Source organism: Urocitellus parryii, chromosome 2 (genome assembly GCF_045843805.1).
Source record: "Urocitellus parryii isolate mUroPar1 chromosome 2, mUroPar1.hap1, whole genome shotgun sequence".
In the NCBI taxonomy this organism is placed as follows: Eukaryota; Metazoa; Chordata; class Mammalia; order Rodentia; family Sciuridae; genus Urocitellus; species Urocitellus parryii.
This window is the reverse complement of record NC_135532.1, coordinates 25791711-25813842: the sequence shown is the minus strand read 5'-3', so window position 1 is coordinate 25813842 and position 22132 is coordinate 25791711. Positions and strand designations below refer to the sequence as shown.

The 22132-nt window shown below is 36.9% G+C and overlaps 1 protein-coding gene across 2 annotated transcripts in view; it reads left to right on the top strand.

Moving 5' to 3' along the window:
• Katnal1 (katanin catalytic subunit A1 like 1) overlaps positions 1-13927 on the top strand; it is a 78908-nt gene extending 64981 nt beyond the window's left edge. For both annotated transcript variants that reach the window (XM_026388375.2, XM_026388374.2), the window contains exons 10-11: positions 6598-6724; positions 7978-13927. In XM_026388375.2, the coding sequence (XP_026244160.1) occupies positions 6598-6724; positions 7978-8176 (326 nt within the window). In that variant the 3' untranslated portion in view covers positions 8177-13927. The remainder of the gene's footprint in view (positions 1-6597; positions 6725-7977) is intronic.
• The last annotated feature ends 8205 nt before the right edge of the window (positions 13928-22132 follow it).

The following is a 22132-nucleotide window of genomic DNA, read 5'->3' as shown; positions in this document are numbered from 1 at the left end:
TGCTCTATGTTAAAGGGGTCTGGGTTATATTGTTTTCATTTAAAGGGTGTTCTGGTATTCTGGTAGATACTCAGATTACAGACAGAGCTGCAAAAAGTCTTAAAATTCTCTGCCGTCTGTTGGCTAATACATGAAAACGTTGCCTCTTATATTTCTCCTCATTTTGTAATTGTTTATCATAGGATGGCAAGTCTAGTACAGGTATTCATGACTGAAAACAGACGCCTCACATAAGATTTTTTTTTTTTTTTACACCAGGATTGAACCCAGGGCTGAATACTGAGCCATATCGCCAGCCTCCCTCCCCTCTTCTCCACCTTTTTTTTTTTTTTTTTTTGAGACAGGGTCTTATTAAGTTGCTTAGGGCCTTACTAAATTGCTGAAGCTGAGGCTGGCTTTGAACTTGTGATCCTTCTGCATCAGCCTCATGAGCTGTTGGGATTTTAGGCATGCTCCTCTGTGCCTGGCTCACTTATGAATTTTGAAACTTAATTTTTATAACATATTTGTTGACAGACATCAAGGCCGTATAACATAGTTAGTAGATTTTTAGCTCCCATATTTTGTCTTATGATGTTTTTACACATCTTTTTTTTTTTTTTTTTTTTTTTTTTGGTGCTGGGGATTGAACCCAGGGCCTTGTGCATGCAAGCACTCTACCAACTGAGCTATATCCCCAGCCCCTAATATCCTTATTACTTAAAAAGAAAACTTTTCTATTTCTTAAAGTAGTTCTTAATTTACTGATTTAGCTCATAGAATAATATGCTTATTTAAAGCAGTAACGGAAATGATTAGATTTAGAAACTAAGATGTCCCAGGATACTGTATCTCCTAGAAGTAACTGCTTAATGTGCTTCTCTATTACATTAGTCACATGAATTTTTAAATTTGAGTGGTTTGTTCTCATTTCTGATTTTATGTTTCTTCTCTTTCTCCTCTTTTCCCTTTGTGCATCTTCCTTGTTTTCTAAACAAAATGTATGCATGGTATCTGGTGTATACGAAATGAGTTTTAATTTTAACTGCCATTATATAGTGATCATTAATAAAATACTAATAACCCGTGGGGGGATACAAGTTTTATTACCTGAACTATTATATCATTCAAGCTTTTGTACTTTGAACTTTAGCTTGATATAGTAAAGAGAAAAAATGTAATTAGAAAAATAGTTGATGACAGTACTTTTCTGAATTTCTGAGGCAAGCTTAAGTTTGTGAGGAAAGGCATACTTTATGGTATAAATGTGGGAACTCAGTTTCCCTTGGAAATATAAAAGAAAATAAATTTGGCTGACAAGGGCTTCCCTCCCCTATGAAACAGCGATACCCATTATAGCTAATCACTTGGCTCATTGTAGGTCTGAAGCTTGTCTGCCTGATGACTGTGGAACACGCTTTCTCCTAAAGGCTCCCAAGCAATTATCATCATTAGAACTCTGCCCCTTCTAAATTTTTCTTTCATATGTGTTAATCCATCAACAGGTGTTTATTTGGCTCATCGCTATCTGCAAGACATTTGTTCTAGGTACTGTGGAAATATGAATGTTGTGTAGTCCCTGTTAGAGAACCAACACTGGCCTTCGAAGGCAGGCACGGACTGAGCCTCACTGCCATGAAGGCAATAGCACGTGGGATGTGGGAGCTCTGCACAGTATTTTTAGAGTGGAGAATGACACTGAGGTGGTAAGGAAAGTATCAGTGTATCAGTTTCTCTTGCTCTTTAATAAACCAATCCAACACTTAGTGATTCAAGACAATACTGTGTTGTGCTCATGTGGAGTGGGGCACAGCAGGGCTGGCTGAGTCCCATGCTGCCTTGTATCATAGCTGAGACCTGGGATCCCTTGGCTGTGGCTTTATTCACCTGTTCTGGGGCTTCATGGGGCTGTCTTTCTGGAGCACTTAACCCCCATGTTGCCTAGGCCCTTCCCTGTGATCAGCGGGTAGTCGGATTCCATCCCTGATGGTTCAGGACTCCAAAGGGGGATGTTCTTTGAGATAAGTTGGAAGCTACATTGCATTTATGACCTAGCCTTAGAGGCTATGCAGTATCACTTCTGAAATATTGTGGGAAGAAGCCCGGCAGGATTCAAGGGGAGGGAACCAGGTAACCCTTGGGTGGGGACTAAGTGGTAAGGCTGCGTAGTAGAAGTGAAGCCAGCCTGATATCCTTTGCAGCCATCTTGGTAAATACATTCTGTCTTCCTTGACAGAAGGCAGAATGAGGGGCGTGGGTGGAACTCTAATGTCCTTACCATAAGTCTTTTGTCACTTTCTACCGTACGTTTTATGCATATTCATTTACTTACATTTTGCTTTTAGATTAACCCCCTAAACTACTAAGGTATTATAGTATTTAGATTCTGAGTAATTCTAGCTTCCTGTCATATCAGGGCAAGAGTAATTTTATGTATTTACTTATTTTTACTGCAGGTTCACCCCTATGTGTCCTGTGTTTCTTCAGGTATCTCAGTATTCCATTGTTCATTTTCCACTTACCTTTTTTTCCATTCTGGAGCATACATCTTTCTTCTTCTGTGTCGTCGTTTATGGAGCTCCTATTTACTGGGCTGTTCTCTCTTCCCTTCTACTTGGTACTAATTTTCAAAACCAACATTAAGACATACCTACTCCAGCAGCCCTTATCACCTTGGATTGTCTTCCTTGTGAACTTCCCTTCTCTTCCTCGTGTGTTTCATTAGTGTTGGTTTCCACAGAAGGGGTTCTGGGTTTTTGCAGTCTCCTTGTAGTCCTGGTTGTTGATTGACTGGTGGTGGCAGCAGGGGTAGGGGAGTGAGCATTTATTGAGTGCTGACTGTAGTCCAGGCTTTACAAAAAAATGTATTAACTCATCTAACCCTCATGAAAGTTTGATGAGGCAGATTCTGTTCTGATCTTTATTGTACAGATAAAGAAGCTGAGGTACTCAGGTTAAGTTTTCTACCTGAGGCAGCAGAACAGGCGTGTGAGCCAGTCTGGCCCTAGAACACACTCTCTCCCCTTCACCGAACTGCCTGTTGTGCTCAAGAGGAACTGTGGATATAAGGAATTGTGTGTGGTGCTTCTAATCTTGTTTGTTAGAATTTAGAATGTGCATTGACCTTGTTACATAGCATTGGCAATTCTTTTTTTTTTTTTTTCAAGTGAAAAAAGAGAAAACTTTTTTTTATTAGTTGCTCAAGACAATGCAGTGATCTTGACATATCATACATTTGATTCAAATAGGGTATGAATTCTCATTTTTCCACGTGTACAGATTGCAGGATCACATTGGTTATACATCCATGTGTACACATACAGCAATCCTAGAGTCAGTTGTATTCTGCCGCAATGGCAGTTCTTTACACTATTATTAACACATTAATCCCTTGTTAAATCATATTACAAGGTTATTAAATATCATTCAGTTTTACAGAGCTGATAAATCTTAGAATCTTCTAACAAATCACTGATACAGCTACTATTAAAAGTTAATTGCTCCAAAGTCACAATTCTAGAGTAAAGGAGGATGCTTCCTACCATGCTTCAGAATTACCAGGTCGTCTCTCAGGTGTGGGTTTATGTTCCAAAGTTTTTTGAAATCAGCTTTCTGGAACTTCATTTACGTGTAAGAATACATTATATTAAACTTGGTGATTAGGTTCTTAGGCTCAAACAGAGTAATTTCCAAATGCAATGGTATTTGAATATTGGAACTAAGAAATTAAATAATATTCGTTCACCACTGTTCACTTGCTACATGTGGAATACTAAATAGTGACACTTTTTTGTTAAAATTATGAGTGCTTATGTGGGCATCAGGAACACAGCACCTTTGTAGCAGTTGGTATATACTTTTGGAGCCTGAGTAGTTCAAGATCAATGTGTCAGTAGAGCTGGTTCCATTCTGAGGCCTCCTTCCTCACCTGTCAGATTGCCACCTTCCTCAGATGTTTTCCTGTCGTCTTCTATCAAGTGTGTCTGTGTCCTAATCCCTTCTCATGAAGACACTAGTCATGGGCCCATATAACCTTCATAGCCCTTTAATGGCCCCTTCGCCAAATACAGTGATGTTCTGAAGAACTAAGGTTAGAACTTCAACTTATGAATTTGAGGGAGACAGAATTCAGCCCTTAATATCCATGTTGTGATTATACCACAATTTCTTCATTATGTTATTTGCTCAATGCTGTGTGATTGTTTTCCATTATAGATTATTATGAATGATCTAATATGAACTTTCTTTTACATGTATAGAAATGCCTGAGTTTCTTCAGGCCAGGATGGAGGGTTATGGCTTAGTAGTAAATTGCTAGGTCATATTGCCAACTGCAGCTTTAGTGGATAAATCCAATATGTTTTCCAATGTGGTGGTTCCACTTTACACTCTTACCAGGAGTATAGGAGAGTTCCTGTTGTTTCATATTTTTCCAACACCTGATAAATTGCCATGCTTTTAAATTTTACCAGTCAGTTGGAGTGCAGTGTTATCTCATTGTGTTTTAAGTTGCATTGCCTTAATTATTTAACAATTTGGCCATCTCTTTCTTTATATAATATGTCTGCTTGGATTTTGTGACATATCTATTCAGATCTTCTACCTATATTTCTATTGGGTAGTGTGACTCTTTCTTATTGATTTGTAGAAGTTTTTTAAAACACTCTGGATATAAGTCCCTTGTTACTTATATATGTCATAAATACACTCTAGGCTGTCTGTCTTCACTATATTTAATACTGTCTTTTGAGGAATAGAAGTAATTTAAATGTGGCCAGTTTATTGGTCTTTTCCTTTCTATTCTGTTTTTGAATGTGTATCTTGAAAACATTAAGAATATTAAGATTTTTTTCCAGAATTATCTTCTAAAATTCTGATCATTTCCTAGAAGAAATGTGTCAGCACTAATTTTTGTGTACAGTATGAGGTATAATACAATCTTCATTTTTTTCCTGTAGATAGTTGTTGTAGCATTGTTAATTGAAAAGCCACTCCTAACCACTGCTGCCTGAACAACCTCTGTCCACAGTATGAGCTCTGATCTGCTTCTAGTCTTCCAATTCTATATCATTAATTATTTTGTCTATCTCTGAAGAATGTTATACTGGGCTGAGGTTGTGGCTTAGTGGTAGAGTGCTCACCTAGCATGCATGAGGTACTGGGTTTGATCCTCAGCACCACATAAAAATAAAATAAAGATACTATGTCCATCTAAAACTGAAAATTTTTTTTTATAAAGAATGTTACACTGATTTGAATCCTGTTGCTTTGCAGTACATCTTATAAATTGATAGAGCAACTCTTCCTATCTTGCTATTTCTCTTCCAGAGTGTTCTGATAGTTGTTGGTTCTTTCCAATTCTATAAACATTTTAGTATCTGCCTGTTTGGATCCACAAACAGACCTTTTAGGATCTTTATTGGAATGCTTTGATTCCATAAGATCAGTTGAAGAATTGTCAATGTCATGAAAGACAAAATAAACAAAAAATAAATATGGGGGAACTGTTTACATGAAAGAGGACTAATGAGACATGGTAACTGAATACAATATATGATAGTTTGTGAATATTACAAAAGCCTGGGGCAAATGGTAATATTTTACTTTGAATTGTGTTTTGGATGTTAGTAATATACCAGTGTTAAATTTCCTAATGAGGGTGATAATTATATGTATACCTTTGTTCTTTGGAGATACATGCTAAAGAATTTAAGGTGAAGTATAATCATACTATAGTCAGTTCTTAGTTCAAAAGGGTTGGGGAGAGGTGGGCAGTTAATGTTAACAATGGCAAATCCTGATGAAAGGTAGTAGTTTAGAATCTTTTCAAAATAAAAGTTCAAGAAAATTAAATTTTATTTATTATCTTAGGAAATAACATAGAGCCAGATAAGTTCGTTATGAATAATACTGTATTAAGCAAATGTGCCACTAAAAGCCATAGTGATATAGCAAACATGATTGGTTATTTAAAAAGTCATCTAGGGGTTGGGGAGTTATCATCTGCTTGGCAAGCGCAAGTTCCTGTTTTCGACCTTCGGCACTGAAAAAAAAAATTTGTTTGCGTTGACTCAGTACACATTTAAGTTGCACAGGAATATCAAATGTCTCTGGGCTGTCTCATCATGTAAAAAAATGTAATAGTGAGCTTATGAAAATTGCTTATTTCTAGTGTTTTGTTTTTTTTTTTTATAAAACTACTGATGAAAGTTCTGGAATTTTTTTCCTGTATCATACTAAAAAGTGAACAGAATAATTTATAGGATTTATACTGCATACAGTCTAGTTTTGTAAGTGTAGGCCAAATATATTTTATTAGAAGCATTGCTAGTGCTGAAATACATTGATGTTTATGTTGTCATAGAAGATCTCAGATCCTTTGTTCTCATAGCAGGTATCCTCACAGTCGATAAGGAAAACGGAGTTATGTTTCAGTTTTTAGTTATTGCAGCAAATATGCACAGGTAACTGATTGCCTGAGTTATACAATGAATTGGTGACACTGGTGGGCTCACAGTTCTTGACTCTGCTTTGCTTTTGTTTTTTCTTTTTCTAAACTAATATTTAATTTGTTGGGAAAATGATTTGTATCTCTAACAACTAAAAATGTTTTTCCAGCCAAAGGAAGAGCTGAGCTTCTGAAGATCAATCTTCGTGAAGTTGAGTTAGATCCTGATATTCAACTGGAAGATATAGCAGAGAAGATTGAGGGCTATTCTGGTGCTGATATAACTAACGTTTGCAGGTATTTTTTTTTTTTTTAAATGATCTGTGATCCTAGACATTTTGTTACAGATTTTTCAGGAGAACTTGTCTTAAAGTCAATGTAGTTAGCCATTAACTTAAAAGCAATTACCCATTTCTTTGAAGATTTTTCTTATTTGTGGGAAAAAAATTCTGTATAGCTTTATTGGTTATTGTTAGGTTAATGATTACATAACAATGTGGTCACTTATGGTTTTGGTCCTTTGATTTTTTTTTTTTTAAATTGTATATTCAACTTGATAATAATGACTTCAACGACCCACAGTCAATTTAGCTCTATGTTGGAGCCTAGCCCAGTTAGTATAATGTAATATCATTTAGTTATGGTTGATATTATTAGGCCACATGTGATGAACAAAAAAGTTGATCAATTTAAGCTATAGAACAAATATTAACCCATTTTTAAAATTTTTCTTTCAGTTTAGCAGCAAAATAATTTTTAGACAATTCACATCAATTTTTTATTTCAGCTCTTATTTAACTGTACTTACACTGACTTCAAAGTAGCTTAAGTCTGAACATCTGTGTTTTTTTTTTCTGCTAGTTTTTTTCCTGTGTGCATCTAAGTTTAGTGACATATAGTAAGCTCACAATAGTTTTTTATTGTCAGTGTAGTAATGTTTGAAGTTTTGATTGGCTTGGCCTTCCCCTTAGGTGACTGTCAATTATCTGTTTCTCCAAACTTTGTATTTCTTTGTAATTGGTCAAATAGAACTGCAAATAGGATTAGGAGATGCCAGAGTTGATACTGTTTGTTGCCCACAAATACTCCCTTGTAGAAAATTGTATCCACTCGATGTTTATATTCATATTGTTATATATTCATATTCCAGAAAGAGGGGTTTCTCATTTTACCCCTTCTAACTAGGCTATAGACAAACTAGTATATATATGGCTTAAATTAATATTGTCCACATGTTCATTTCCAAGTGTGCAATTCAGTTTTTCAAAATTTGGCTCCAGTTTCCTAAACTTCTTGGCTATTTTTGAAGTGCAGAATTCCATATTATCTGAGCTCAGCCTAGACTTCTGTGGTTCATTAACTATACATTTTATGCTTTAAGACTTTTGTATACTCTTCTGAAACCTCAGGATGTCTCTGAAGCAGAAAGTTCTAAGTAGCATCATAAAAACATATAAAATAATCTTTTAAATGTTTTCCCACAACTTTGTAACAATTTGAAGTGTCCAAAACACAAAAATTACTGCTGACTGATTTTGGTATGTTTTTAGGGATGCTTCTTTAATGGCAATGAGGCGGCGTATCAATGGCTTAAGTCCAGAGGAGATCCGTGCACTTTCTAAGGAGGAACTTCAGATGCCTGTTACCAAAGGAGACTTTGAGTTGGCTCTTAAGAAAATTGCTAAGTCTGTCTCTGCTGCAGATTTGGAGAAGTATGAGAAATGGATGGTTGAATTTGGATCTGCTTGAGTTTTTGTCAGCTCTTTCATTTTCAGTGTATTTATTTATAAAATGTGAAGAAATTCCTGCAGTTTTTCAAGACAGGTTTGGAATTTTTCATTTGAGAAGTTCTCACTTAGAGGCAAAAAAGAAAACTAAAACCACAAAGTACTAAATGTGGTTTTGAACTAAGAAAAACTTGAATAGAGAATCTGATTGTCTCCCTTGCCTGGCCTTGTGCTGGTATTCCACGTACTCATGCATTGATATTCTGCACCCAAACCAGTATATCAGGGAGGCCAAAGAAAGTAGCAGTGTACTGTTTTAGAAACTTGTTTACAAAAGATTTAGAAGGATGTTCCTTACTTGCATTTGTCTCTCTTTTTGTTTGTTTTTCAATTTATTGCTCTATGACTATGAGGGAGCTATATATATATATTGGCTTTTAATAACAAAACTGGGTTTGCAAATTCATTGTTATAAGAAAAATGATAGTAAGTTTTGGAGGAAATAAGGAATTTGCTAGTTTCAATCTTTAGATTTCAGTTCCTACTTAACTATTAAGAGTATAACAGTTATAATTTTCACTCCTTCCTTCCCCATTGTTTCCTTTATTAGCTGTTTGATTATTTTTTTGAGCACTATCCAGAAATAACCTGTGCTCTGGGTTTTAATCGTTTTGCCAGGTGGTTTCTCTGGTCCATAGCATTTTTTTGCTAATATCTCTTGTATTTCATATTGGAAAAGTGGGAAGGATGTTATGATTACTTTAGAAGTGCTTCTTCATTCTAGACTTCTGAGTTTGTTTTTGCTTTTCTTTCAACATGTTGAACCAGTTACAGCTAATATTTTTCTCAGCTCCAACACAATTTAATTTTTGTTGAATTCAATTTTAGTATTTAAGAAAATACTTTGATATTTTAAACAAACCCAGTCTGCATGACTAATGCAAAACAAAATGTTTGTAGTTTTCCACACAGCTTGTTTAACAACACCATCATATGTAATTAATGATGTTTATTTGAAAAGTTTGAAATTCTTCCTTGTCTAGATGAAGAACTGGTACACAAAGTAAGATCAGGTTAGAAATCTGTCTGCTCATTCAGTCCAGCAGGAATTAGATGGTAGATCAGAGCCAGGAAAGGCAAATGACACATATCTAATCACAAGTAGAGTATTCTGAGGGGTTAGGTCTTATAGTTAATTACATTTATTCTATTTGAATCATTAGACAATCTGTTTTAGTGATCAGGCTTTTTAAAATTGGTATTTGATGACATACTAAATTCTTGATTTTGAATAAAACCTACTGATTTAAAACATATATTATATGGCTTGTAGACACAGGGGAAACTCTTAGTGTCTTGCTTAAAAGATTTAACTTTTTCCCATTAAGAACTCTAAATGCCTCATGTTCTTTTCAGATAACTTAAGTCTCCTTTTAAACTTCAGTATTTATCTTATGCAATAAATTTCCCTTTTTCCTCGGAGACACAGATAAGACTCTAAATCATAAGGCATCATGATTTTATTATAATTGGATTAATTCATCTTGAAAAACTGAAATGAAGTTTCCTTTTATTTATTAACTTTTCTTTTATTTATTTATTTATTTATTTTTGAGATGGGCTTTCCCTTTCCCTGTGTTGCCCAGAATGGTCTCAAATCTCTGGGGTCAACTGAGCCTCCCACCTCAGCCTCCCAAGAATGTGGGACTAGAGGTATGCCCTGCTGCACCCGGCTCCAGTTGTAAACTTTCAAAATAAAGAAATAATCCCACCAAAATTATCTTGTGGAGTATTGCCATTCAGTAGTGTATTTTTTCCCTTAAATTTTCAGGGACAATTGTTAAAACATAGTTATGTAATTAAAAAAAAACTTCTCTGTCACATTTTAATTGATTTGTAGACCTTTTCTAGGTTTTGTGTTACTTACCCCAGTGTGTATTTAATTGTTTTAATTCTTTAAGGATAATGACATAGCAATTGTGTTTCTTTTATTACCAGTTAAGCAGTATTTGGGACTCAGAACTTCCCAGAAGCTTATCTTGACTTAATTGAGTCATCTGTGCTTGTTTCCCTTGTTTCTCGTTTTGCTCTGTCAGTGGATGGTGAAGGCTTTGTATATCGTAAGCCCCTTAAAAGATCACGAAGAGTCCCGCACGTGTTCTGTCCATTTTTTAGTGTACACTGCCTTTATTGCAAGACAGTGTGTTGCCTTCCCTGGAATGAGAAAGAATTGCTTTGGCTTGCTTTTCTATGTTGTAAAAGCAGATGCATTATCAGAAGTATAAATTTTAGTTCCTTTAATTCCTCTGGAAACGTGAGTGTTCAGGGTTCTGTGGCACAATGATGTTAGGACTGCACTGGGTATAATTCTGCTTTGCAGATATATAATCAGATGGTCCCTTCATGGGCAGACGTGGGTTGCTTGCTTGCTTGCTGTATACAGGGCAATGGGTGGGAGCTCTGACTTGCAAAGCGGGAACAGACAGTGAAGTTCTGACTTGTTGCTTTCTCTAATTACTCTGTGTAGCTTCTGCTTTCTGCTGAAATAAGAGTTTACCTCATGGGTGGAAAGACACACAAATCTATATTTGAGAAAATAATATAAAAAAGTCCCCCTCCCTCTTTTTTTGCTCTTTAATCAGTTTTACAATTAGAACTGATATCCATTTGTTTCAACAATATAAACCTATTAAAGATCTGATGATTTTAATCTCAGTTTTATCATTTTCTATACTATAATTACATGTGTAAGTATGGTAAATGGGTACACGTTACATGTTTACTGTAATCATTTTGCTCCCATAATTCCTTTGATTTTAAAGGGAATTAATGTTGATCAAATATACCAGACAAATTGCTCTTCAGTGGCAGTTGTATCCTCTTAGTCACTCAAGTAGATAGCAGACAATAGTATCACAGCCTCTCCAGACACAATCTAGGCTCTGACTGCTATCTCCCAAAATACCAAGACACTGTGGAATGGAATCACCCTGCAGGCTGGCTGTATAGAGCTAGGCCTTCATTTGAGCTCCTGAGATTGTGGTTTTTGTGATATGATTTTTGACTTGCAAATATTTCAGAAAATTGGCTGAAGTCTCGATTCAGAAAGTAGGCAAGCACTGATGAATCTAATATGAACAGCCATACAGCTATATCAAGGAAAAATGTGTATATACAGGCCAAATTGACAATATATTTATCATTCTTTCACTTTGCTCTGTGCAGCCCAACTATTGGACAAGAAATGATAGATACTCTTTAGAGAGCATGAGTTCATTTGGCTTCCTTTCTTGGAAGTAAGTTTCTGTGTATACTGAGGAGTCTGAGATGAGAATCACAAAACATTAAAACAGTAACTGTGTCATTGACACAGCTTGAGGTAACATAACGACTAGGCAGGTATTTCATGTATGGGTGTCTTTGACTCTTTCAGTATTGTCCAATAAGTTCTTGAGTCTTTTTTTGCATCATAGTTAATTTCTACTTTTCCTTTTATCTTATTAATAATAAATCACCTTAGAGGATATCCTATATGTTAGGAATCAGTTAAGGGTATATGCTGGCTTTTTCCAAGAAAAGGTCACTTAACTTGTATGAGGAAAAATCTGACTTTTTTTGTGTCTTCATTTTGTTCTTTAACTGTTCTGTGTATTTTTTACATACCACTTAATTTGTGATGCACATAATATTTATGTGAATCTAAGCATCTGTCACACAGAAAAAAGCAGGAACTATGGTTGGGAGAACATGTTAAAGGGATAAAAATGTTTTGCTCTCATTTCCACTAATAGTATTTGCATAAAGAGCTAAAAACTCTGTTGTAATTATTGTTAAGTTTACTTATTTATGCTTTTAAACTAGGTTTTTCATACTTATTTATTTAATAATTTTGGACATTTACTTTTAATGTTTCTGAATGTGGAAACTACTGTGAGTATTTAAAAAATCAAATCTGTGTAATAATAGATATGTTTATACACGTTCATGTGATTGACAATAATTTGAATTTTTATTAGGTTTTGGGATCTGAACTCTAGCTTTGATATTTCTAAATTTTAGATGGCTTATTAATGAAACAGGGAAAATGTTAAAGTAATGTAGAATTCTTTTTGTTTACTTTTCTCATTTATTGAGAAAATAAAAATAAAACCTGGATATATTGTTTTATCACAAGTAGTGTGTAGCTTTTATATACTTGGCACAACAAATAGGGAATTAGTATAGCAAAGTCTCCCTCTTATCAAAGGGCTTTCATTTGATATGTTCAAAACTATAAAATGCACTTTTACTTCACATTCTCTGAAATGAGTAAATATTGCCCTGGAGAAACCTGAGTCTTTGCATGTGTTATTCCCAGAGTCTACCTCAGGTCACCATGCTTGTTAGTTTTAGATATGAATCCAGTTCAGTTCTTCATCTATGCAGATTTGTTTCTTTAAGTACTCTCTTCCCTTGTTCTCTTGCCCTCTTCTTAATAACTTTTTCATTTAAACACAAAATTTTCTTAAAAGCTGTCTTGTCTGTCTTCCTCTTGCAAAGCCATGTGTTCCCAAGTAGGCCTCTGTGGATTGTCTGCTCTTCCCCCTGTTGTCATGGCCACTTCATTATTTGGATGTATGTCATTCTTAGGAGAAGGTTCAAATACAGTGTACGTCCTAGTTTCTCATAGCTTTGTAAACAGGGACATTAAAAATTTTGGAACTAATGTTCATGTGTCTAGTCTCTAAGAACCTAAACACTCTTTTTGAAAAACACACAAAAGTGGACAAATGTACATTCGTCAGGAGAAGCTGCAGTGGACTCTGTGTGGGCGCTTTCCGGGGGCTCGCTGTGTGTTACGGTGGTTTGTAAGTGTCTTGTCAAGATTTTTGTTCCAGTGTTTGTCTCCCAGTATTTGAACCTAGTTTAAAGAAAAAGAGTTTTCTAAATTGCATTTATTAAACGTGTTTTTCTTCTCATTTTGTGCTGCTACTTTGCTAGTCTTGAGCTTAGTTGGGTTTGTGTGTAGGTTGTAATCCAGTAATAAATTTCTAGAGTGTTGGTTGTTTGTGTTTTGTTTTTTTATGTTCAGTCACTGGGATGCTTCTTGCCACCAGAGGGAACAACAAACCCCTCACCAGTAAGATAGGACTTTTCCCAGATTTTTATTCCTCATAAAATAACATATTGTTAACTTGACATTTTGTACATGCAGTGCGTTATACTAATAATTTCAAGGTTGGTACAGGTAAGAATTGTGGTTTTTCAGTTGATTCTGTTTTAATAAATATACTTGTCTTATTTGTGTAGCACCATTGCAAAAAGCATGTTCCATATGGTGGATTTTCCAGATGACTGAATCTTATTTTATGACTTCTGTCACTGTTGTTATTGTTAAAGTCCATAGTTTACTGTAGAGTTCCCTGTATCATACAGTGTTATGGATTTTGACAAAAAACAAAATGTCATTTATCCACCATTGCAGTATCATACAGGCTAGTTTTTTTCCTTCTCTTCATTTTTCTTCCCTTCCCAAACCCTGGAAACCACTGATCTTTTTATTTCTCTGTAGTTTTCCCTTTTCCAGAGTGTCATGTAGCTGGGGAATCATACAGTATGCAGTCTTTTCAGACTACTTGCTGTGAGTTACGCATAAAGCAAATATGCATTTAAGATTCCTCTATATCTCTTTATAGCTTGATAGCTCATTTCTTCTTAACACTGAATAATATTCCATTGTATAGATGTGCCACAGTTTGTTTATCCATTCACCTACGTTTATAGTTCCAGCAACTCTGAATAAAGTTGGTTTAAACATTCTTGTGCAGATTTTTTGTATGCGCATAAGTTTTCAACTCATTTGAGTAAATATCTCCAAGTGTGATTCCTGGAACATATGGTAAGAGTATTTTTACTTTTATAAAAACTACCTAACTATCTTCCAAAGTGGCTGTACCATTTTGCATTCTCAGCAACAATGAATGAGAGTTCCTGTTACTCCACATCCTCACCAGCATTTGATGTCATTGATGTTTTGGATTTTGCCATTTTAATAGGTATGCAATAGTATCTCATTGTTGTTTAGATTTGCACTTGCCTAATGATAGATGATGTTGATGATCTCTTAAGGCTTATCAGTGTTTTAATTAGTTGTGATTGATACCTTGCTAAAATAGATACAGCCTGAGTCATAAACTAAAGCATGTGATTTTACCTTTTCCTTTGTTATCAGAGCATCAATACCAGTGGAGGGACGTTTTTTTGCCTCTCACTGGGTTTCAGTGTTTGCTTTTATAACATTTCTACTGGTCCACATTAGGGTGACAGCCTGTCTTCCTCTCCAGCTTCTTTCCAGTTGGAAGGAGACTGTGAAACAGTTGCCAGGCTGGGTAGAATCCTGGTAAATTAGTCAGCAGGTGGTGGGTGAGGAGTGGCGAGCAGTTCTGTTCTTTGAGTGTTCGTGCTTTGTGTCATTTCTCTGGGCTATTTGTGACCTTTTTATCTTTGGTCCTCAGAAGTGTTCCAGACGGATCAAGTGTGAAGTCAGAAAAGCATAATCACATGACTATACAGTTAGGTAGTATTTGCAGCTAGACACAGTTCCATGCCCCTCACTTCTCCTTTTTTTCCTCCCATGACGATGGATGAAATTTAGATCTCTTCAAGGGTACAAAGAAAAGATTTAGGTAAGTGGAACAAAAATAGGAGACACTTGTGAGTGGAGCCTCCCCACTCTCCCTTCATTCCTTTCTGTTTTCCCCAGTGCTGCCTGGGAATGGGACGTGGTTACTGGCCAACATGGCAGAGCATGGGGGTTGGGGAGTTGCCCTGAGAAGCCAGGAATTCAGCTGAAACCTTGAGCAAAAATATGAGCATTGCCTAGCACCTTCCCTTCTCAGCATCAGCTACTTCCTTTCTAAGGGACCAGAGAATGGTAGGTGGGCCCGCGACATCCCTGGCTGGCTCCATCATCTCACACTCATCCTGAAGGCTGGTGCCAAGGTGCTACCTTCCCTCCCCTGACTAGATACTTCCACAACCAGCTGCACCTGGCCCTGGCCCACTTGGGATTCCTCTGGCTCCTTCGTCATGCCGTTCCTCCTCCTGCACTCTGAACAGGCAGGAAAGGGAATCAAAGGGATGGCACATGTGGCAAGGTTAACTCTCCTCTTTATGATCAGGAAGGCTTTATGGCCAACTCTTCCTTAACTTTTCCTATTATTTTCTTACAATCTGCCATGTAAGTTTTGAGAGGTTCACCAGCATCTTGTAGTGCTTAGAGCTGAATCCAGGAATATGATATAGTCCAGTCCCCTCATTTTTTAGGTAAAGAGCTACACCATGGAGATTTTAAAATATGTGCTCCAGTTCACATTCTGACTCATGCAAACAGGACTTATATCTATTTCTGATCTTGAAGAATACTTCTGACAAGGCTTAGAGAAAGGAAGTCAAGATGGCAAAATATTAAATTACTTTAAGACTGTACTGCATGGCACAGGTTGAACATCTCTTATTCATAATGCTTGGAGCCAGAAACATTTAGGATTGTGGATTTTTTAAAAAAATTGAAATGTTTTTGAATACATGATGAAATATTTTGGGGGTGGAACCCAGGAATAAACATGAAATTCACTTGTTTGATGTCTTATACACATAGCCTGAAGGTAATTTTAGTATAATACCTTCAGTGCACCTGATTTTGACTGACCTGTCACGTGAGGTCAGGTGTGGAGTTTCTCTCATGTCAGTGCTCAGATTTTGGAGCATTTTAGGTTTTATGTTTTCAGATTAGGGATCCTCAACCGGTACTGAGACTGTTCAGCCCAGTTGATAATAGTCAAGAACCACAAGATGCTGCATCAAAGGATTGGAACTACGTAACATCTAGTATTATGCTAAATACTTTGTTTCATTAAATTTATACTTTAATCCCAGGGATGTATTTACTATTATTCTTTTTCTGCAGAAGAGGAAATCAAGGCTTGTAGAGTGACTTGCTCTCCAAGTGGAGGAAGTGTTGAGCCTAGTTTAGTTTGGTTTAGAGCCTTTTCCTTTGCCATGTTTCAAGATTACTCTCCACAAGTTAAACATGTACAAAAAGCTCTTAGTTCTTAAACATGTTGTATTCACTCAGTTTTCTGGGGTTCTTAACCACTCTTTTTCTTCCCTTTAATACTATTTTTAAAAAACAGGAGTTTTGTAGATGGACTCCCATGATGTGCCCTTTTGATAGCTTTTATGTTAATCATGGGATTTGTGTAATGGGATTTAAATGAATTTGGGGGATATTGTGCCATTTGCTGTATCAGAGCGAAGATATATGCCTGTTGTTTCTCAGGGCAAAGCATACCTTTACCTCATTGTTCTGAGAGTTTCCATGAATTCTATTTAGGATACCAAGTTAAGAGACATAAAGCTATAACTGTTACTTTTGTTGCTCTGAAGGATGACACTGCTCCACTAACTGGATGACAGCTCCTGGGTCCCTTGCTGGATATACGGTTGTCATCACTTGCAAGGCACTACCAAAGCTCTCCTGGAAAGCCGAGCTTAGTTCTGAATGCCCGAAATGTCTTCCAATTAGCACATCTTAAATAATTGTTTAAACAAATAACTAATCAGAGTGTGACTGCTGTATTCCATAACATAAATCTTTAACTATAGCGTTAATACTTGTTATGCAATTAGGGATGGACGACTTGCACTTCATTTGGGGTTTATAAAATACCTCGAGCTATTTTTCTAGCATTTTGAAATATATTTTGTAATATTTCTCAAACATACTTTACCAAACACATTTCCTCTAATTTTTAAACCCTTGCGTATTTTAAGGGAAATTTAATCCATATGTTTCTGATTTATTTGCACTTAACTCATCAAAGTTGTTTTTTAAGAACAGTTTGGTTTCCAAGAAGTTTTAGGAACCCTTCTCATGAATTCTGTCAGCCTTTAAAAGCATTTTCCCCAATCAAAACATTTTTTCCCTCAAGATAAATAAATGTGGATAAAATATTTTAGTTCGGTTTATAACACAGTGACCATGTTTCAAAATCTAGGCCCTGAATTCAGGATAATAAATTATTTTGTTTTTGCTGTGAGAACTTGCTTCATTTGTTACTCTTCAAAGCTAGTATCAGCAAAAGACTTATAACCTCCATGTTCTCTTGAAAACACAGCATGTTGACACTGTCTTTCCAAATCCATAGCAGAAGTGAATCGGTCTAACAGCAAACTGAACCAACTAGTCCTTGGGGGTCTGTCATGTATGCTGGATTTATGTATATATTCACACACATTCGCATGTGACATTAGAATATACTCTTAAATTTGTGCAGGCTAACTTTTTGCTTTTTGTATAGGCTATGAGTATCTTTTACCTGAAATGCTTAGGACTAAGATTTTGGAGGTTTTTTTGGGGTTTTGGAATATTTGCATAGACTTTACCAGTTGAGAGTGCCCCCACTTTGAAAATTCCAAATGCTTCAAAATCTGAGACTTTGAGCATTTGATTGGTACTCAAAAGGTTTTGGATTTTGGGTTTTATGAGGGATGTTTAACCTGTTCTTAAAATTTTAACAAGGCACCTCTGTATTCTGGATTGAATAAACATGTATTATGACGATCTCATCTCTTTTTAGAATATTTTTTTCACCTAAGATTTCGTTCAACAGGTTTCTGTTGCCTAGCAGTAGGTTTTGAAAACTGCTTTTTTGTATAGCTTAATTGAACAGGTTAATGGTATGAAATTGTCTTAGAAAAAGTAAGGTCACTGCAGGGAAGGTAAAAGGAAACATGCTGACAACTAATTGGACAGAATGTCATAAATCATGAAGACTCTGGAAAAGATTTGCAGAAACATAGCAACAAAAGAAAGGCATATGCCTAAGGCACCTAGAAACTGCACTCAGAAATATACCAAGAGAGAGGCGCCATTTTCTTTTCTTCAGTTCTTCATGGGCAATTGCAAAGTTGCTAATCAAGAGAAATAACCATTAATCTGTCTTTTAATGGAAATTATTTCATTTTTCATTTGTCTGTACTTTTCAAAGTGAACCAATTTGTTACATATGTTTCATTAGTTCATGACGTAAATGACCATTAAAGGAGAAGCTTTACTGATAGGTAAATTTCTCTTAAAGATTGACACTTAACATCTTCTTGTTCAAACCAAAATGCAGAACATCTTGCATTAGGAGAGACTTCTACTTTGCATTTTTCCATAGGATTATTGTTTACCTGGCAAAAGAAATGCAAAATTACTAAAGTTTTAAAAAGCAGTACTTGCAGAAATCAATCCAGTGCCTGCCTTTTTTCCTCTCTCCCAAGAGCTCTTGGCCTAAGAATCAGACATGGCTTTTGATACCCTTTCATTTGGCCTTGGGGCAGGATTGTGCCAGTCCCTGTCACTAACATGGGACAGTGTTCACCAAGCTTTGACAATGCTGCTCCAGGAATAAAAAGTTTGTGAGCTGTGTGCTATTACTAACTATGTTGATAGTTTACAGAATATTTGGAATTGACAGTACTTCCATGTAATTTATAGAAACATGAGATATAGAAATTTTGAAGGTTAGAAAACATTGGAAGGTAATTTTATTGTTATAGAATCCTTTCTAAAATTATGAATAATATTTGTATTGAGGGTCATTGGATTAAATACCCTTCATTATTTTTTACCTTGGGATAACAAGGACAGTGATCTAATTAATTTCACTGCTTAATTTCAGTGACCATTATAGCTGAGAAAGTTACTTGACAAAAGTGTGTAAGTCCGGGTAGAAGAACAAATCGTAGGCTGAAACTATAAGTCATGATTTTAATGTCTTTTAATCATTTCTTTGTGTTGGAACACTGAAAATCCTCTCTAGTAGTTATTTTGAAATATTCAATTAGCTGTTGTCAACCAGAGTTACCCTACTTGCTGTAGAAGGCTAGAAGTTTCCTCCCATCCAGCTCCACCCTAGTGTCCTTAACCATCCTCTCTCCATTCCTTCCCGTCCCACATCTTTTCTGGGCTCTGGTGACCACTATTTTATTCTTTGCTTCTGTGAGATCAACTTTTTAATGAATTTCATTTTTAATCATGCCCACTAATTATGCAGAAGTTTTTATTAAACTTTGGCTGTTAAATTTGTATTTTCCTTGATGTTAGTTAGTTCTTGAGAATTAATTGGAAGGTTGAATTTTATTTTAATAGTTCAAAACCCACTGAGCTTCTTCCTTTGGAAGATTTTTAAACAAAAAGAATTGTTTCAAGTTTAAGTTGCACATATTAGAGTTTTTAATACGAGACTATGTTTTTGGCAACAAAATCATGTAACAGTGGAAATATTTCTCAATATTAGTTCTCTCCACATAACAGATTTCTTTCAACTAGTAGTTATTTTCTCATAGTAAGAAATTTGTAAACTGAGAGTAAGCAATTCATTTTACATGGTATGTATGTGAGTGCATGTAAATATAGGTACAACTGGAGTTTGGTTTAAAAAAAAAAATGTGCCCTTATCATGTGCAATGCATTTGACATTTTCCAGTCAATTTCGTTTTGTGAAATTGCTGACCTGATGCAGGAAATTGATTTCATTATCACTGACACCTTGTGATTTAAAACACTCCCTCCTGGACTGAGAGCCCTGGATGCAGCCCTGGCCTTCCTAGTGCCTCTGCGCTGATTCCTTGGTGACCCATTTTAGACTGGAAGTGGCCACCTGCACCTGGTCTTCTGGGCACCCAGGGGCCTGTTCTTCACCATGCTCTTCCTGACGGGTTATTACGAGTATATTTATTGCTTGAACATTGTTCTCAGGTTCCCAGTGTGAAGCACTGGGTATTTGCCCTCTTCCTGCCTTCCTCCCTGACCTTTATATGCCGACGTATTCCAGCTGCTCATCCCACTGACTGGTTTTCCGACAGCTCTGTCTAGACATGATAGTCCTTGGATAGGACAAGTTGAATTCCTATTGAATTTTCACTTCTCAATCTTAAAATAACCCTTGATAACATATGAACCATGTGAAGGTTGACAGAGCCACAAACTTTTGGTTTTACTTGGCTGTGCTTCCGGCCACAGCATCATTCCTGATTTTTAACTAGACACCTATTTACAATGAAACATCCTTCAGATCACAGGTTGTGAAAACTCCCCCTCTGGGGTTGAGATTGTGGCTCCATGGGTGAATGCTCATTTAGTATGTGTGAGGTCCTCAGTTCCATCCCCAGCACCACAAGATACGGGGGAAAAAATCTTTTGGAGTCAGAAACCTGGATTTTAGCCCCAGCTCTACCACTTCCAAGCTGTGGGATTTTGAACAGGTTACTTGTCCTTTCTGTGCCCGTGTTAACCCACGGAGACAATGACAATAATAATGTCTTTCTCATAGCACTCTTGAGAAGATTAAATGAGGTAGTAAAGACCTTTCAGTTTCTGACACCCTAATAAACCCTCAGCTCAGTGTTAATTGCAGTGGTGGCCCTAGTTGTAGATTTCTGAGATCCTGCTGGATAGGAAGGAGTGTTTCCAGCCTTTGGACTTCTGAGAGCTTGAAATTAGCCATGGGGAGGACATTTACACCATGGAAACCAGCAAGCACTGCAGGTCAGAGCTTTCCCATCCTCCAGCCCTTCTGGAGAGCTCGTTTGCCAGCATGTCCCTGGTTAGCAGTTGTCACTCCCTCTAAAGCAAGTGGACATTGTCGTGAATAACACGACTCACCCTTGCCAGTTACAGCATCTAGGATCAGCTCAACTGTAATGAACCCTTTTGACTAATGACTATTTTGGCATCTGCCAAAGTGAGGGGCCAGATTGTACCAGATAACTTTTATTACAGTCACAGAACTCTTAGGACACCAGGAGTAGTCCAGAGGGTTCACTCCCTGTCATTCTAAATACCTTCTGAGCTACCTCTAGGCTATGTCCACACTGCTTTCAGCCTTTTGCCAAAAGTGGGACTCTTCAGTTGTCCAAAAGGTTCTGGACCCCACCAACTGGCGTGGCTTACTAGTGGTGGCAGACTTGTGCACGCAGAAGTGTATTGGCCGAGTTTTTATGAAGGCTAGAAGGTTCCTTTCCCAGCAAAGGTGGGGGAGGCAGGAGGAAGAGGCTTCTTTTAATAAGGGTTCTCACCTGCATTAGTACCTTTCCTGAACCAAAAGCTGAAGGTTGATGGTAGTGCCCAATTAGAACCCTCTTGCTTCATGTAGCACAGTGAGAATCACAATTCTCCCTATTTTCAATAGAAACTAAAAAGCAGACATAATTTCTCAGAAGTGCCTCAGTAAGGAGGCACTTTAGGGAATTTACAGAAATTACACATGGTCGTCCTTGTTGCAGGTATATTTTAGGGAATCTCACAGATGTCTGTGTACTTCGCTTAAAAATCACAGGCTAGAGTCACAGTGCATTGACTTTGCACAAGAGAGAAAAAGCATTACTTGATGTCAGGAGAGTTTTAAAGTCTTCCATAAGATGGTTTCTGTGTGATCCAGAGGGCGTGACACAGAGACTGGAGGTTCTCACCAGGACATCTCTCCATCATCCAAATTTGAATCTTATAATTTTTTTATGTAGGTCATTACTAGACTAGAACGTGTAGCAGAGTTGAAGCACAACCCCTGGCCTCAAGGAACTCGGTCCTGGTGAAGAAAGCCATGAGACCATCACAGGGACTCTATGCTACTGCTCTCTTACTAGAGCAGGTAGTGTGCACCAAGAGGTGGTCCAGAAGAGAAGGACCAGGAGCCTTAGCAGGACGTGAGGGCACAGGGTTCTGAAGCCAAGACATTTACAGGTGGCATGGAAGGGGACACCAGTGTAGGCATAGGCACACGTCCCTGCCTTCCTGGCCCTTGTATTAGAGCTGTATTTGCCTCTTCCTTGAGTGAGTCCCTGGTAGAGCTGTTACTTTGCTAGATGTCATGCTGGGCAAGGATTGGAGCACCCCCTCTTCATGGCTACCTCCACAGGATTTTTCAGGTGTTCAAGTCCCCTAGGGACC